The sequence below is a fragment of the Tachyglossus aculeatus genome, chromosome 4, assembly GCF_015852505.1.
Source record: "Tachyglossus aculeatus isolate mTacAcu1 chromosome 4, mTacAcu1.pri, whole genome shotgun sequence".
NCBI lineage: Eukaryota > Metazoa > Chordata > Mammalia > Monotremata > Tachyglossidae > Tachyglossus > Tachyglossus aculeatus.
In genome coordinates, this window is record NC_052069.1 from 78,045,973 (window position 1) to 78,064,530 (window position 18,558).

The following is an 18,558-nucleotide window of genomic DNA, read 5'->3' on the forward strand; positions in this document are numbered from 1 at the left end:
CTACTTGTCTTCCCTCCCAAACCCTGCCCGCTCCCTGACTTTCCCATCACTGTTAACGGCACTACCATCCTTACCGTCTCACAAGCCCGCAACCTTGGTGTCATCCTCGACTCCGCTCTCTCGTTCACCCCTCACATCCAAGCTGTCACCAAAACCTGCCGGTCTCACCTCCGCAACATTGCCAAGATCTGCCCTTTCCTGTCCATCCAAACCGCTACCCTGCTTATTCAAGCTCTCATCCTATCCCATCTGGATTACTGCATCATCTTCCTCTCTGATCTCCCACCCTCCTGTCTCTCCCCACTTCAGTCCATACTTCAGGCCGCTGCCTGGATCATCTTTGTCCAGAAACGCTCTGGGCATGTCACTCCCCTCCTCAAAAATCTCCAGTGGCTCCCAATCAACCTACACATCAGGCAAAAACTCCTCACTCTCGGCTTCAAGGCTCTCCATCACCTCGCCCCCTCCTACCTCACCTCCCTTCTCTCCTTCTATAGCCCAGCCTGCACCCTCCACTCCTCTGCTGCTAGTCTCCTCACTTTGCCTCATTCTCACCTGTCCCGCCGTCGACCCCCAGCCCACGTGATCCCTCTGGCCTGGAATACCCTCCCTCCGCACATCTGCCAAGCTAGCTCTCTTCTTCCCTTCAAAGCCCTACTGAGAGCTCACCTCCTCCAGGAGGCCTTCCCAGACTGAGCCCCCTCCTTTCTCTCCCCCTCCTCCCCCTCCCCATCCGCCCCGTCTTACCTCCTTCCCTTCCCCACAGCACCTGTATATATGTTTGTATGTATTTATTACTCTATTTTATTTGTACATATTTATTCTATTTATTTTCTTTTGTTAATATGTTTTGTTTTGTTCTCTGTCTCCCCCTTCTAGACTGTGAGCCCACTGTTGGGTACGGACCGTCTCTATATGTTGCCAACTTGTACTTCCCAAGCACTTAATACAGTGCTTTGCACACAGTAAGTGCTCAATAAATATGATTGAATGAATGAATGAATGATTTTAAGACTTTGTTATCTTAAAAACGTCATCAGTTTGAATGGCTCCACCTTGCTTCCATCTTGTCCTGGCAAATAGTCATTCTTATTAATTTTGAGGGAAAAAAATGGAGAATTTGCTCTATGAATAATTGTGACCACCAGGCTAATGAACTAGCAGCAGAGAAGCAACATGGACTAATAGCAAGAGCTTGGGTTTGGGAGTCATAGAACGTGGGTTGTATTGCCAGCTCTGCCACATCTCTTCTGCATGACCTTCCTTGGCAAAATCACTTAACTTCTCTGTACCTCAGTTACCTCACCTGCAAAATCCCACTCTCTCCTACTTAGACTGTGAGTCCTATGTGGGAGAGGGACTAACAGATCAACTTGAATCTAACCCAGTTCTTAGAACAGTGCTTGCCATACAGTGAACACTTAACAAATACCATAATCGTCATTATGAGTTAAAAGTTTCCGGAATGATGATTCATCAGTTAACCATTCTATTTCCTCAAATCCCAACAGAAAATACAGCGGTCTTCAAAGGCTAACATCATCTGGATTTCCATCATTGGAATCTCCTTCTACACTCAGGTATGTGATATGGCTTAATTCATTCTTGGGCCCTTTAGAGTCCTTCCATCACAACCTGGCAGGACATGTGCCTGTTTATTGTTGTACTGTGCTTTCCCAAGTGCTTAGTACAGTGCTCCTTACACAGTAAGTGCTCAATAAATATGATTGACTGACTGACCTTATCTCTGTTGTCCATCTTCTCTGCTCCTATCTGGAACAATGCTTTGGCTCTCCCGAGCTTCTCTCTTCCCCTCTTTGCTGGATGTAAGGTCTGCAGGTTTCAGTCTCAGATCTCCCACACCACTTCCACAGACTGTTTGCCTAAAGCAGTGGGGTTTTCATATGGCTCTAGAGCAGATGCCAGTGTGGGGTAATGGGATTCCATTCTGGAGCATCAGCTGAGTGTACCCAAGGTGCTGCCATTTATCACTGTTAGGACTGCAAGGACAGAGCATGTGAAATCTCACATGATGGCCTATTCCCAATCACATTCTTTAGGATTCCCCAATACTCCCCCTTTGGAAAACAAAAAATGTACCACCAAGCTTCTCCAACGATTTGGAATTTTATTCCATCCATATACATGCATAGTAACAACATTTGTTGAGAAATCATTTCTATCAGAAGTAGAACATTATCTTTGTGATCACCAGGTGCAGTATTGCTACTCTTCTATTTAAATAGATCTTCTATATGAATTAAATTCATACTTGCAGCATTGAGTTTAGGGTTTAGGTTTAGACTGTGCCTTTCAAAAGATAAAACAGATTGATAAGACCTCATTACTTATTACAATACTGCTTCCAGTAATTTCGTTCATTCTTTATAAAGTATTGCATTTAACAGCAAAGGTTTAAAAACTGAGACAGATGCATCAGCGAAAGAAAATACAAGTACTATACAAGAAAAAATTGCCATCTTCATTTAACGTACATGTTTAAGATTAAGAAAGTGGACTGAAACATACCTGCTACATACAAATGCAAAGCCTAATGACTAAGGAACTGTATCTGCTAAAATATAAAGTGCAAACAGAGCCTGATCATCCAACAATTGAAAGCTTAAGGCGGACTTTACAGTAGGTGTATTTGAAAAACCTTTGCAAGTTATATTTTAGCACATACGTATATCTGCAACAGCTTATAAGAAAAAATAATCAGCATACACAAGTGCTTTTGAAGCTAGTTCTAAAATGCGTTTCTGTATTGTTTGTGACTATTTTCTTTAAAATCTACTATACAGTGCAAACCATATGTGCTACACAATAACTATACAATAACATTACAAATGACTTTAATATAAAGTTTTTAAATAAAAAATAACATAACCACAGCTATGAATACTGCTGGTAAAATAAATTAATTTTTTTTTGAAAATGGCACCAATAATACACTTTACTAATGGACTGTCACAAAACTACACCTTCAGGTTTCAACTTGGCAATGATGAATTGCTTACTGATTGCCCAAGGTGTAATTCAAACAGTTTTCCTTGGACTGCATGGAACAATATACTAAACATTGGTACCAAAGATTACCTTTTGTTTTTTTTGTTTTTCATTTGACATGTTCTGCTGCATGTGATGAGCAATAAAACTTCTTGTGAGTTATAAAGTTTGACAGATTGTTGAACTGGATGTCACACAGGCGACAATATTTCCCACTGGTGGGAGCCTGCGTAGATCCATTCACACCTTTTGCTATACTAGACAACTGTTCCTCTGCCGAAGGAATTCCTGGAGAGACATTTTCATTGGCAGCTAATGTATTCTCCGAGATCCATGATGGAGACTTGTGCCCATCTTCATGCTGAGGATTCTGGGAAATGTTCTCCTGTTGGGGGTTTGTTGCAGGCCTCTCTTCTTGTTTCAGTCCACCATTTACTATGACCATGCCTCTATTTTTGGGCAACAGTGGCAGAGACTCTTTCTTCTGCACAACACACCCATTGGAGGAGATCTGGCCTTTTGGAGATTCGCTTTCGGCTGTTGTGCTTTGATCCACATCAGTGTTGTGAATGACAAGAGAGCCAGAAATGTAATCGCTCGGCTTTATTCCATAATAGGGTGAAAGCTGGTCAGCTCCTTTTGCTTTCTTTATTGCTCCGGGATAAAGGCATTGAGGAAGGAACAAATGTTTGTTTTCTTCTTTTGTAGCAATGAGTTGGGCGGCTTCACTAAAGACTTTAAGTCCTTGGAGAGTTGCTAAGTGGGAGGAAAATACGTTTCCATTGGGAGATGGCTGCTTTAAGTTCCCATTTTTCTCACATTTGATTATGCTTCGCTCATAGCTGGCATCAGGGCTGTTTCGTTCGCTCTCCGGATTCGGGAACCCTTTGCTGTCAAGCTGACTCAAGTCACTGCGTTGATGTGCCGTGATGGGGCAAAAATTCTGTTTGTGGGCCAGGTAGTTTTCCACCTTATTAAAGCTGATCTTGCAGACGGTGCACTCATGGTAGTCTAGCAGCCTCTTGGGAGACGCGGACGTCCTCTCGGACTGTGACAGACACTTTTTGCTGAGATCTATCGGGACATCCATCTCCAGACAGGTAATGGCAGAATGGGCACTGTCACCCTTTGAGACCGGCACGCATTTGTTGATGGACAGCGAAGCCTCTAGGTGCTTGGAGACGATTCCTGGAAAGATCTCCCCACGGGGATGGTAGCATTCTCCAAGACCTTCTGTGGGCTCTTGAGTGGATGTGCAAGGGTTGCCAAGGTGAGCGACATCAAGGAAACGTTGTTGAACCAGCTGGGGTCTCTGCTCCTGTTCCGGTAAGCACATCTCATACATCTTTCTCCGTTTGCGCGTGCGCATTGTTCGCTGCATGGCAGGCACTTTGCTGGAGGCTGATCGCTTCAGGGGAGGGTCGTGGCGGGTGGCACAGTAGTACTGCTTGTGGACCATGTATGTTTCGTGCCGACTGAAGGTAATGTTGCAGGCTTCGCAGGTGGTCTTGTTCGGATCACTCTCTCCTTCTCCTAAACCACCGGCAGGGTTCTTCACCTCGGCAGCCTTGCTGTTCATCTTGTCATCATTGCTGTTCAAAGCAGACGGCTTTTTGGACTGGCTGGGGAAGTCCTTGTCGTGACTTTTGCCATTGGGCCCGATCAGTTCTAAGACAGTAGAGGAACTGATGCAGGGCGTCTGGAGAAGCTGGTTCTCGGGGTCAGAAATGTGAGGCGGCGCATTGAGGAGGTTGATTGAGCTCTGACTGTTGTTGGGGCTTCCTGCCTCGGGGATCTTCTCAGAAATCCCGGGGAACTCGGGGGACTTTGTGATTTGCTGCCACCGGCTGCTGCAGTAGTGTTTCTTGTGGACCAGGTAGTTGTCCAAATTGTTGAACGTTATGTTACACTCAAAACAGGTGGCCCCCTTAGGCACCAGGGGACTGTAAATGACAGGAGGATAACTACTGCTCCCATGCCTCAGTCTCCGGTGCACCAGTTCAGACATCTTGGCTAAGATTTCTGAGGCCTGAGGAACCACTGTGATGTCCTGGGGAAAAGTAAACTGAGAGAGGAATGGGCCCATGGGAAAAGAAGGACCAATGTTGGGCTGAACAGGAGAGGAAGCGAGCCTCGGGCTAGAGGGCTCAGACTTGATTTTAGTATAGGAGAAGCTCTGCTTGTTCACCATTGGCTGAATTTCTGGCCTCTGGCTTGGGAGAAAAAGCGAAGTCTTTTTTTCACACTTGTCAAGCTCTGAGTCTGAATTTGCATCTTTAGCCTGGGTGGCTTTCTGGCTCGGGGGTAGTTCGTTTCGGTTCACCAGGTCTGGAACGTGCTGTAACGTGTCTTCGTTGCTGCTGGGAGAGGGCTCCAGGTCACTCTCCCTGGGGACTTTGCTGCCAGCGCCATGCAGTTCTTGGTGCTGCAAGAGCTCCCTCTGAGTCTGGAAGCCAAAATGGCAGTGACTGCAGCGGAAGGCAGCTTGAGTGAGATGGGAGAACAGGTGTTGATGGAAGTTAATCACAGAGTCCGCAGAGTAGTTGCAAATGGTGCACTTTAGACTGGTGCCAGCCGGAAGAAACTCTTCCACTTTCACTCCTAAGGGAAACACAGAAAAAGGACTCAGCTTGCTTTTGCTGTCCACAGTGAGACCCCCGGATGAAGAACTGTCATGAAAAGTTTCTTAAGTCCCCAAGGCTGTGGTTATGAATTACTAATTCCCTGGTGAAGGCCTCGCCACCCGGTGGTAGTGGATTCCCAGGGATTGACATTAGCAGGCAGGGGATCACAGATGAAGCTCAGTAAAATATATGTTCTATCTAACAGGGACTCTGCTGTCCAAGACAGCAGATCTTCAAAGAGAAGCAAACTCAAAGACACTGTGATTCATTCACACCATAAAGTTAGCCATGGATTGCTGCCCTTTGTCCCAGGGCAGGCTGATCACTAGGGACAGAAGAACCACCCTGGTATTCAGCTCCCATTGTTACAGTGCAGGTAGTCCTGATACTGGCTCCTGATGGGAGATGATGATAATAATAGCAATAATAATAATGATGGTATTTATTAAGCACTTACTATGTGCAAAGCACTGTTCTAAGCACTGGGGAGGATACAAGGTAATGAGGTTGTCCCACGGGGGGCTCACAGTCTTAATCACCATTTTACAGATGAGGTAATAATAATGGCATTTGTTACGCACTTCCTATGTGCCAGGCACTGTACTAAGCACTGGGGTAGATACAAGGAAAATGGGTTGGACACAGTCCTTGCCACACATGGGGCTCACAGTCTCAATCCCCATTTTACAAATGAGGTAACAGACTCAGAGAAGTGAAATGACTTGCCCAAGGTCACAGAGAAGACAAGTGGTAGAGCCAGGATTAAAATCCATGACCTCCTGACTCCCAGGCAGGTGCACTATCCACTATACCCTGCTGAGTTATCTGGGACTCTTTTCAGCTTTGTCAGGAGATGGTTGCACTATCTGCTTCCTGGTGACCCAAGATCCAGACATGGACTCTGAGCTGGTTGCCTCTGTTTATCCTGGTGTGAACGGGTGCTGTTCAAGACCCTCAAACTAAACTTTGGAATCTTTAGCTGGCATAGGTGGCATGTCACTGTGGTCCAGTCTAGGAGGCACAAGACAGTCTGCCTCCCCAGCTATGACTCACATGGCTTTTTGTGGCCTATAAATATAGTAGTACTGAGGGCAACTTAAAAAAAAAATTGGGGGTTGCACTTGCTTATTTGAGTGTGAAGCTCATGTTAGAAAAAACATATAGAAGCCATCTCATGTTGACTCCCCTATGACAGACACTGTACTCATATCACAATTAAAGCTTTTTGTGATTTCATTAAAAGAACATTAAATGAAGTAGTTCCCTATGGGAAATGATGATCAAAGAAATATAAATCTATTTCAAAACCACCCTAGATTTCCATGAGCACCTATAAATGCTAAAATATTTTAGATTTGATATTTTTCTAAAAGCACATATGTAAATGTTATTTTCAAAGTGTTACTTTTCACACCTTGTGCTAATGCCTTTATCTAATGACAATTTGAAATAGGTTTTAATCACATATTCAAGTCAGTCAGAACATTTCAAGGGCAGAGGGAAAGGAAAGTGCATAGCTAAGGTAAACTTTGAGAATGCTATAAGAAAATACCAGCATTAAAATTCAATGGCCCTATGGTGAAAGAGCGCTCAAAAGAGTGTACTATAAAAAATATTTTTTCCTACAGACTAATGAAGATGTCCTACAGGATTTTCCTCTGCTCACTCACCATGAGGGGATAGGGCCCATTGCATTTCCAACAATGAGCTGTAACTGAATACTGAATCCCCAATTAACAAGTGCTGTCACAATTGAATAAAGGAGGCCAGTGACTCTGCCTAAGGGATAATGCTGACTTCAGGGTCACTTACTCAACTGATCATCAAAATGGCCCTGGTGTTCACAGATAAGTAGTGGGCCTACAACCAGCTTATTCTATTCGGGGAAGTGAAGTCACAGTTCGGACTTAACTGTGTCTCCTTCATGGTGGGGGCTGGGGGAGGAAAGAGACATTTTATGGAGATATCTGGTAGTAGCTAAACCTTCAGGCTCTGCTTGGTTATGGCCATGGTTACACTCCACGAAAGACTCCTTTTCCTCTGGAAGGCTTTATGAATGCCCCACCTAGCTCACATCCCCTTAGTGGTGTTGTGACATGAAAACTTGCCTCCACTAGCAGTATGTAGCAATTGCTGGATCTTATAGCTTGTACTTTTAAATGGAGAGCAACAACAACAACAAAATTGACAGTTGCTGTTTTGTCACCATTAAATTCAGGGGACATACCTAAGCTACGGGCTGATTGCACTTCCCAAATCCAACTGAGGAAATGGAATGCCACTAGGCAATCTGGCTACAGGACACCCTACATTTATTATGCACTTATCCCAGAGTTTATGACAATTCTACACCATACATGGAAAGGAAAAATGGAAACACACCATTACCATTTTCTACCGAATAGGATTTTCAGACAGTATCGACAGAGAAGTAGAAAACCAGGGCAGAATAGTGTGTTCCTTATTAAAGTATAGCTAAGGTGTTCTAGAGGATGCCTTATCTACAATTGCTTAAAATATGTTTCTGAGCTGGTGCTATTCCCAGGGCCCAGCACTTACCACTGTGGGAATTGAGGTGCATTTCCAGAGCTCTTGCATTAGAAAAACTTTTGGTGCATTGTGGGAAGGGGCAGACACTGGATATCTGGTGTGTGCCATCTTCGTTCTCTTCGGACAGTTGGGCCCCTTCTCGCTGTCTCCCGCTGCAGTAGTACATGAGGTGTGCTTGCAGATTCCGTTCACTTCTATACCAAATACCACAAGACTTGCAAGGGAATATGTCTTCTGCAAAGAAATAGAAGAGCACTTAGTTGCAGTTTTGAAATGTGGATCTCAGAAGCGGTAGAAGAGAGGTTCTGGACTGCCTCTCAACTCTGCAGACTGAAGCAACTCGGGTCACTGGATGTCTACCTGGGGATCTTCATGTTGCTCCAAAAGTGGTTTGAGAGAAAGAGTTCACTCATTTTCTCCTGCTGGCAGGTTAGAGGTCATTGCTGAACATGGCCCAGTACTCATACAGCTAGGGCACGTGGTCAATCAATTGTATTTATAGAATGCTTACTGTGTGCACAACACTGTACTAAGAGCTTGGGAGAGTTGTTAGACATGTTTCCTGCTCACAGCAAGCTTGCAGTCTAGAGGGGAAGAGAGACATTGATATGAATAAATAAATTACAGATATTTACATAAGTGTTATGGGGCTGAAGGAGAGGTGCAAATCCAAGTGTAAAAGTGACACAGAGGGAGTGGGGGGTAGGAAATGAGGACTTAATCAGTGAGGGCCTCTTGAAAGAGATGTGATGGGGGCAGTTGAGTAGAACTAGTTGGCACTTACTGTGTTTATTCATTTCAATTATTCATTTGTTTGCTCATTTATTACTTAGAGTAATAAATATTACTTATTTATTTATTATTATTAATAATTTATTATTATTATTTATTTATTTATTAGTGCATGCAGAACACTGCATTAGGCACTTGGGAGAGTACAGTATAAAAGAGTTGGTGACTACATTCCCTGCCCACAGGGAGCTCCATTGGATAAATGGCATTTTCTTCCTCACATGTCCCATGGTCCACCATGGGCTGGATGAGGATTGAAAGAAGTGAGTGGGGGTGTATCTTGGTGACTACTCTCTTCCTCTTCCACCTGGGAAGCAATGAGGAATTGATATTTTGGGCTATATGTCTGTCTTCTTGACCTTGTAATAAAATATCCCGGGCAGTGGGGTGGAAAGGAATGCAGTTTCTAAAGCTGCAGTGAAAAGCCTTCACAGTTACACAATAAAGAACTCAATCTCTCAGCTTTAGATGATGGAGAAGGCTGAGTTGACTGCACTGCATTTTCCAGATAAGAAACCAAGCTGCTCCTGGAAAACTGTAGTTTGACTTTTCTTTGTTTTCCTACTTACTGTGCCATCGTTTTGCGGAACTGAATCCTCTTTAGTGTCACTTTGCCCCTCAGGATTATTTTTAGTAAGGCTCTATGACTCCTACAGACATATTTCCCCTCTCTGGGAAATCAGATTTTCAGGGAAAGTGTCCCTTTTTACACAGTTGCATTTTGAACAGTTGCTAGCAAAAAGGTTATGCCTCAGCAAGTGCAGCAAAAAGTTCATTCTTTCACTCACACCATTCTTCATTTTATGACAAGATCCTAAGCCAAAGTCTGCCTGAACATGATATTGTGAATATCATTGACTCAGCTGCCTCTGGCCTGGCCCAATAATGGAGTTTCTTTCTTTACTGGGGGCCTACAGCTCCCTTAGTAAACAGTATTTATTGAGCACCACTTGATGCAGTACACTGTACTAGACAGCTGGGTCCTAGTATGGAATAACAAAAGAATGTGATCTCTTCCTACAAGGGTCTTATACTCTAACTCTGAGGGGAGGCAAACACAGTAAGAGACCCAGGTAACTGCCATCAGGACCTTGTCTCAGGAGCACTTATGCAGAATGATGTGGGAGCTGAATATCTGGGTGGTGTACAGAATAACAAAGTGACACATTCTCTGCCAACAAGGAACTTACACACTAACCCAGAGGGGAGAAAAACAGAGAAATGTTATGTTTGAGTAATTGAGCAGTCATATATATGTGAAATCTGAGGGTGGGTATAGACATGTTCATAAATGCTAGATTTGCCTGATGGAATTATATATATAATAGTATTTAATTGTTTATTATGGGCTAGACACAGGTAGATGTCCCACGTGGGGGCTCACAGTCTTAATCTCCATTTTACAGATGAAATAACTGAGGCACAGAGAAGTTAAGTGACTTGCCCAAGGTCACACTGCAGACAAGTGGCAGAGCTGGGATTATAACCCAGGTCCTGGGACTCCCAGGCTTGTGTTGTTTTCAGTAGGCCACACAGCTTCTCTTGCATAGATTATATGGTTTAGTGTGCTGGGAGATTATTCAGGGAAGGTACAATTTCAGTAGGGTTGTGGTCGGTCTGATGTTGTGGGGAGGGAGTTTTAAGTTTGAGTAATGCTTCCACCCTCAACTCCCACCCAGGGCTTAGTTCAGTGCCTGGCACATAATAAGTGCATAACAAATACCATTATTATTATATTCTCTTGTAACTTTTGTCTAGCTCTTAACATTTGTTAGACTCAGTCCTATGTTTTTAGTTCCCTTTCATCAACCTGATAAAATCCAATAGACTACAAATGATTTCAGAAGGTAGGTTCCAGTTAAAGCCTTCCAAAAGCTAAGGAAAGGAGAAAAGTTCCTAAAAAAGGGAATGGCCAGTTAATGATAGCTTCAGCAACACTTCAATAACATGCAGTCCCCAAGTCAGCAGGCACTTGGGGGTGAGCAGCAGCAGAAGCACGTTTGCATTCCATTGGCTTTAATAACTGTGGACTATGTTAAGTCCTTACTATTTTCCAAACATTGAACTAAGCACTGGGATAGATACAGTGGTGTGTGAAGATGGGACAAAAACCCTGTCCCACAATCCAAGTAGGAGAGGAACAAGTATTGAATCCCCATTTTGCACATGAGGAAACTGAGGGTCAGAGAAGTCAAGTGGCATCCAAAGTCATACAATGGACAGGTGGCAGAGTCAGAATTAGAACTCAGATCCTCTGACTTGCAATTTTTACTGACTGAGATAGCCAGCTGTCTGCCAGGAAACACTGACCCTCTTTAACAACAGCTCCTTGCTGCCTTTACTGACACAATAACATTTCCTCCAATCTCTTCCATATTGCTCCCTCACTCTGCTGTACTGATACCCTTCCATTTAATGCAGCAGCTTGAGATCAGGGAGGGAAATTTCCATGACAAAGCAGTAATTATATCTCTCCATAGCAAAATTAACCCTCATTCACCTAGAGTTAGGAAAAATACAGAAAGAGAGACTGGGATAGGAATCAAACACTCTTCATATTTTTGTACACACATTCATCCTTAGGACCTTCTACTGCTTCCACCACCATCCCAGCCCAAAGCTGGTGGGAATAATGGTGGCCAATAGCATGGCTACTCTTATTGGATCTTGCTACTCTGCTCCTACCTGGGCTTCTAGCAATGGTGAAAACTCTCAAGTTGCTAAGTTTACTGTCTCTTGGCTATGGATTTCTGTACTCCCAAAAGACTGTGTGCTTCTAGAGAAGTGGGGCTGTGTCTATTACATGCTCCCAGTTGTTCTGCAAACACAAGACACTCAGGAAATACTGTTGAATAAACATAAGCCTTACAAAAAGCAGAGCAGTAGGAGAAGGCATGAAGAGAATATACATCTGGGGCAGTGACTACCATTGCCATGATCAAGGCTGCCATGGCTGATGCCCTTTACCCAGGATATAGAATGGTACATCCCTATTCCTATGGAGTCCAGCCCAAGATGTACATTTTGGACACCAGCGAAGATTCATGGAGAAGGTGACTATGATTCAGTTATCTAGGCAATGGAAACTTTATCTCAGATCCTGGGGGAATGGGAGGGGCTGGATACCTAGGAATCAGGGCTGCCCAGTAGGGCAAGGTACATAATCAGACACGAAGGGGCCCAGGAGGAAAGTCCTGGGCAGGTTTATGGGGGCAGAAGATAGTTTCCTGACTGGACAGAAAGAAAACCCAACAGTCCCCAGCATGGGGAGTTAGTAAACAGTTTCCTCACTAAACTAGCTGAGAGTTCATGCTTCAGGGGAATGGAATACATGCTAAGGAAAACTCAAACATTCGAATTCCTTCTGTATCCAGGGAGATCCCACTACCCAATGTCAGGTTCCAGAGCTTTCCAAATCATCAGAGCTGGTTAAACAAGGTCTTACTATAATGATAATAATAGCATTTAATAAGCACTTACTATGTGCAAAGCACTGTTCTAAGTACTGGGGAGGTTACAAGGTGATCAGGTTGTTCCACGGGGGACTCACAGTCCTACTCCCCATTTTACAGATGAGGTAACTGAGGCACAGAGAAGTTAAGTGATCACACACTGACAATTGGCAGAGCCCGGATTAGAACCTATGACCTCTGACTCCAAAGCCCGCACTCTTTCCACTGAGCCACACTGTGATCCAGTAATAAATGACTGTACCTTATACATTTATTCAATCAGAGGTTATCCCACACTACAGTAAATTTACTATATAGGAAAATTATATTCCAATAAATATATATATCATTAAAAGAAAAAAAATCTTAACTGCCAAGAAGAGTAGAACATAATATATCATGCAAACATGGAGCCAGAGGAAACTCTTGTTATGCCAAGTAGTTCAAAATTGGGGTTTTGGATTAAGACTGTGAGCTCCCACGTGGGATATTTGTGCCTAGCCCATAATAAAAAATTCAATACCATATATAATGGAATATTATATGTATGTATGTATATGTATACATATATATATGTATGTATATAATAATGTATATAATAATAATAATATGTATATAATATTCCATGAGGCAAATATAGCATTTATGAACATGTTGGGGAATTTCACTTCGTTTCTTTGCCTCTCCTTTGTTATTATTATTTTACTTGTTAAGCACTCTGTGTCAAGGACTGTTCTAAGTGCTAGGATAGATTCAAGTCAATCAGATTGGACACAGTTCCTGTTCCATACGGGGCTCATAGTCTAACTAGGAAGGAGAAGTAGAATAGCCTAGTGGATAGAGCATGGTCCTGGGAGTCAGAAGGACCTGAGTTCTAGTCCCAACTCCACTACTTGTCTGCTGCATGATCTTGGGCAAGTCATTTCACTTTCTGTGCCTCAGTTCCCCCATCTGTAAAACAGTATTAAGACTGTGAGCCCTATGTGGGACAGGTACTGTGTCCAACCTGAGTAGCTTGTATCTACCCCAGAGCCTAGAATAGTGCCTGGTGCATAGTAAGAGTTTAACACATACCACAGTTATTATAATTACAGATATTTAATCCTCATTTTACAGCTGAGGAAACAGACACAGAGAAGTCACACAGCAAGAAATTGGCAGAGCCAAGATTAGAACCCAGGTCCTCTGACTCCCAGGTGAGTGGTAATTCCATGAGGTCATGCTGCATTGTCCTCTGGCAGCTAAACTGCTTGAGATGCTAAGGAACAGAGAAACAACCAAAGGCTACGTGAAGCAGAAAGAAGACTGCAAAGCAGAAGTGCATTGTTATCCACAAGCTGAATACAGCAATCTGTTCCTGAGTTTTTGGCTGGGTCTGTCCGGGCCAAGTGAAGTCTAGGGTTGATCAATTACCTGGCTGATTTGTTACAAGTAGACCAAATCAGATAATCAAATCAGCCCAATCAGATAATTCAGGACAAACAAAAAAAATACACTACGGGATATGACCAGAACTGACTGAGTTGTTACTTGGAGCAAATCACTCGGAAAATTGCTCAAATCTCCATTTCATTTTTTCTAGGTAGGCCCACACAGTATTTTTTGATAGGGTATGTGTGGATAAAAAAGCGCACCCACCCACATACACGAATGCCCAATACAGATACCCCGAAAGGCATGTAAGGACAATTGGCACTTACTATTTACAATAGCCGTGGGCAAGATAGATGCCATAGCAGCTTGTTGAGGGAGCAGTTGAATCGAGTCCAGCAGCCGAGCAGGATACATCCCCTCTGTGAGACTCATCTGGCTGGCAGCTTGTAGCCTTGAGTCAAAATCCACCACAAAGGCAATTAGCTCTTCACCCTCAGAGATGGCCTTGGTCGTTGTACACCAAAGTTGACCCCCTGTTTAAGAAAAAGAAAAAAAAAATGGAATTGACAATGGAATTCGCCAGCATTTAGAAAAAAAAAAGATACATGTTAACCATCAGTCTCATCTCAAGGTCCCCTGATTGTTTTTTTACAATGGTTTGAGTACTTGGAGACTGTAATTTAGGGAAGCTTTGTTTTTAAAATCTGTTTTTGTTTTGGTCCCACGATTGAAAATGAGGCTAGGAAATGAAGTAGAGAGCAAACAGTTTAAACTGTGTGTGTTTTTGCTCTTTTACTTTTCTCACTGAAATTCACCTTTTTGTCTACAAAGGAAGAGATATACTGCAGAAGAATACACATCCATTTTGATGGCTCTCTTCTATTATCTATATCTTTTTGGAGGTCATAGTGGGAGCCATGAACATATGTTTCATGAATTCTTTCCCACAATGGGATTTACTTTGATGAAGCCAGTCACATAATACTAGCTCAAGCAAGCAAACTTTTATAAAAATTAGACAAAGGATGTCCTCATAAGGAGTTTCAGTGAAAGATGGTAGTAGAGAGAGGGAAAGATATTTCCTTATGTAATACTCTTTCTAACATGGCTACTTTATCTCTGCTTACACTAACTGAACTTCCTGTAAAGAAGATATGCTGAAGATCTGTTTCAAAAAGGCTTATTTAAATAAAGGTTTATTTAAAAGAAAAAAAAAACTTTTCCTCAAACAGTAAGATACACTCTAGCTCTATGCTTCAAATGGTCACGTGGAATGCATTAAAAATAAAATTAACTATGCAAGTACATCTACTGATGTATTGGAATGTGATAGTGACTGCTCATTTATTTAACATGTTTAGACAGACAAAGCACTTATATTTTGTTATCTACACTCTCAGGCCTAGATACACATCCAATATAGTTATGCCTGAAAAAATGTTGTATACTTAATATATTATAGATATTTTTTCTCATTGTGTATATATAGCAAAAGCTATGTGTCATCCTCATTAAGCATGCCAAAATTGGACCAGTTTCGATAAGTGATATTGCTGTGTTTATATTTCAGCATAACTGCCTTTTCAACTACACTTCATTTGTTCCCCCTCCCAGAGATTATAGTTTGAAAACAACTTGTTGCAAAAATCTGGTAGAAGAGATAACAATAGTGTATGCTATGCCACCCCTAAATGGAAGAATTAGGACATTGTTTTAGAGAAATCTTGGAGAATTAAACAAACCAGTCTATTAGCTTTCAAAGAAGAGCAAACAAAAGACCAACCCTGACAGGGGTTTCCCTCAGAAAAAGAAGTTCAGATTCCAGAACTCAACATGGCTTAACAGCTTCAAAGTTAAAAGGTGGGGTTTAAAAACAATTTACTTTACATTTGCTATGTGTTAGAGGTGGACAAACGTTTCATGTCCTTACATTAAAGTTTCATACTTGTACAAAGCTAATTGCAAGTAAAGGAAACAATTTGAAAAGTAGGTGGCAGTATTGCTGCTAAGAACTTTAACAGAGTTCATAACGAAATGCTTAAACTAGAAGTATGAACAAGAGTGGAATTTGTGTCTGCCTCCTTTGCCCAATGTGCATACTGACTGAAATCCGTTTTAGCCGGAGCTATTCTATTCCTCTTCCTCATATGCTTTGAATTTAACGTGGGATGAAATATAATGTGTGCATTGGGTAGGGGGTACAGAAAGGAGAAGAAGGAGATACTTCAGTTTTGTTTTTCTTTTTGGCCCACTCGGAAAGTAGTACATTTTTTAACGTGCAGTATTTCTAAATTTCTTATTAAAGTGAGTTGATGCACTGCCCACAGCTGCTTTAAGTGATCTGACCCTAGGAGAGATATAGGTTTCAGATAATTGTAGATATTCTCGTTGCGGTAAGAAGTATGGAGCAAAAGGGAGGGCTTTACACTAGATGAATCAGACTAGTTCAAAATTCTTCCATTCAAACTAAGATGGCCAGCTGTCACAAATTAGGAAAAGACAGTCTCCAAAATTCAGAATTTGGCCTCTTCCACCCTCTGTTTCATGTCTCAAAGAACCTAATGAATAAAGGGGTTGGCTGAAATGTACCCTCATCTCAGCCATTGAGCGGGTTCATTAATAGGGAGGGAGGGAGATACAGTCCTTTTCTGGCATTTAAAGGGCTCCACTTGGCTTGTGATTGGCTCTACTTCTTAGATGATTCTGGGAAATGTACTTCCCAAGTGACAGATGCTCTATCATTTGGCTCCAGTGGGAGCCTGAACACTGTCACAACCAGGCTCTACCAATACTGAAACAGAGGAGGATGCTGTGGCCACCCTGCGAGACTAAGGACTACACAGATCCAGGACTGCCAGCAGTCCTGGGGTAGAAATGAGAGTGGTGGTCCTTGATGAACTGCTCTGGTTGGGGCTGCACTTCCACAGAGACACCCCCTCTCCCCAAGCAGAAGCAGCAGAAGAGTGTAGCAGAAGGGAAAATGCATAAAAGCTTCCTTTCACCCCAGTGGGTGCCCCCTTTTTGCCTACTCTCCATTCTCTTTTCCATTCTCTCCCTCTTTCCCTTTCTTTACCCATTATTTTTCTCTTCTTCCTTCACCCTTCTGACACAGCCCAACCTTTTCAGCTTGACTCTTGTACCTTCTCTCTCAAGTGTTTAGTACAGTTCTCTGCATGCAGTAAGCATCCAATAAATTCAGTTGACCAATTTGACACCAGGTGTCTGGACACTTTAGCACAAAGATGATTGAACAATGAAGATTTACATATGGCCATCTATGCAACTGTATATAACTGTTTGCATCTCATTTTTTCTCTAATAAGAAATTCCCATGAGTTCTGTTAGAGGGAAAAGAAAATAGAGAGAGGATCAGTTTTGCAAGTGGACAGACAGGTGATGGCTGTGGCTAGGAGAAGAGTGGTTGCCATGAGCACAGGCTGGATGCCTCATGTTCCAAGCAATTCTGCCAAGAGTGTGGTGGCTGTCTGCCCCAAAGTATGGGCAACCTAGCAACATGGTATTGTTTATGCCATGGGCAAGGCTGTGCACTGGTGGAGACACATTCTCTCAATTCCGAGGAAAGGCAGAAAGAGGCGGCTGAGCCCCTCCATGAATTTGGGATCCCTTCCTTCTGCAAGGGGTTTGTTTTCTCTGAATTGGTATCTAGAAAGATCCACATCATGTTTGGGACTTGTTTTTTCTCTTTCTAACTGAGACAAGCAGTCCGGCTTCCAGCACTTTCCTGAGTAGAATGGGGCAGAGTGTCACAATCTGAACATAGAGAATTCCAAACAGAACATGAAAACCTTTGATGATGGTGGCTTGGGCCACTAATATTGGAAAATGAGAACTCGTGTTCATGAAGGTGGGAAAAATTATCCTATATCAAGGAATGTTTTTATGACCTTCATGCAGAAGAATTTTTAGACTGAACTGCCTGGAAATTGTATAATAAGCGCTTCGTACAGTGCTCTGCACACAGTAAGTGCTCAATAAATACGATTGATGATGAAATAGTATCCAGGCTTTGATACATGATTTAGGGTCACCTCAGCCTTTTCACCATTTTTCAGACTCATGAGGAAATGTCTTAGTTTAGGTTATACTGAACCACAGACAGCCCACAAAACATGCCATTCAAGAAGGACTGATTCTTTTGAGCCAAGGAAATGGGCCACACAACAAGAGCTGCTCTCCATATGTATGGACGGAGTATACAGAAGAATGGTCCTGTAAAATACAAGACAGGCATCACAGTCATATGACAACATCCATACCGGTGGATGGTCCCACTGCAGTGTGGCTTAGTGGAAAGAGCACAGGCTTGGGAGTCAGAGGACAAGGGTTCTAATCCCAGCTCCGCCACTTCTCTGCTGTGTGACCTTGGGCAAACTACTTAACTTCTTGGTGCCTCAGTTACCTCATCTGTAAAATGAGGATTAAAATGGTGAGCCCCATGTAGGACAACCTGATTACCCTGTATCTACCCTAGCGCTTAGAACAGTGCTTGGCACATAGTAAGTGCTTAATGAATACCATCGTCAGTCCTATAATAATAAGAGGAATGGTGGTATTTGTTCAGCAATTATTAAATGCCAAGAACTGTATTAAGTGCTGGGGAAGAGACAATGTAATCAGATTGGGAACAGTCTCTGTCCCAGATAGGGCTCCCAATGAAAGGGAAATTTGAAAAGGGAATAAATCTAAGTGACTACCCAAGGTCACACAGAAGGCAGGTGGAGAAACTGGGAGTAGAA

At 42.8% G+C, this 18,558-nt stretch overlaps 1 protein-coding gene across 2 annotated transcripts in view; it reads right to left on the reverse strand.

The window, feature by feature from the left end:
* Positions 1-2,119: 2,119 nt before the first annotated feature.
* Positions 2,120-18,558, reverse strand: part of ZFPM2 (zinc finger protein, FOG family member 2) — a 535,407-nt gene continuing 518,968 nt past the window's right edge. For both annotated transcript variants that reach the window (XM_038745899.1, XM_038745898.1), the window contains 3 exons: positions 14,128-14,334; positions 8,193-8,417; positions 2,120-5,610 (listed from right to left, as the gene is read on the reverse strand). In XM_038745899.1, coding sequence (XP_038601827.1) covers positions 3,119-5,610; positions 8,193-8,417; positions 14,128-14,334 — 2,924 coding nt within the window. In that variant the 3' untranslated portion in view covers positions 2,120-3,118. The remainder of the gene's footprint in view (positions 5,611-8,192; positions 8,418-14,127; positions 14,335-18,558) is intronic.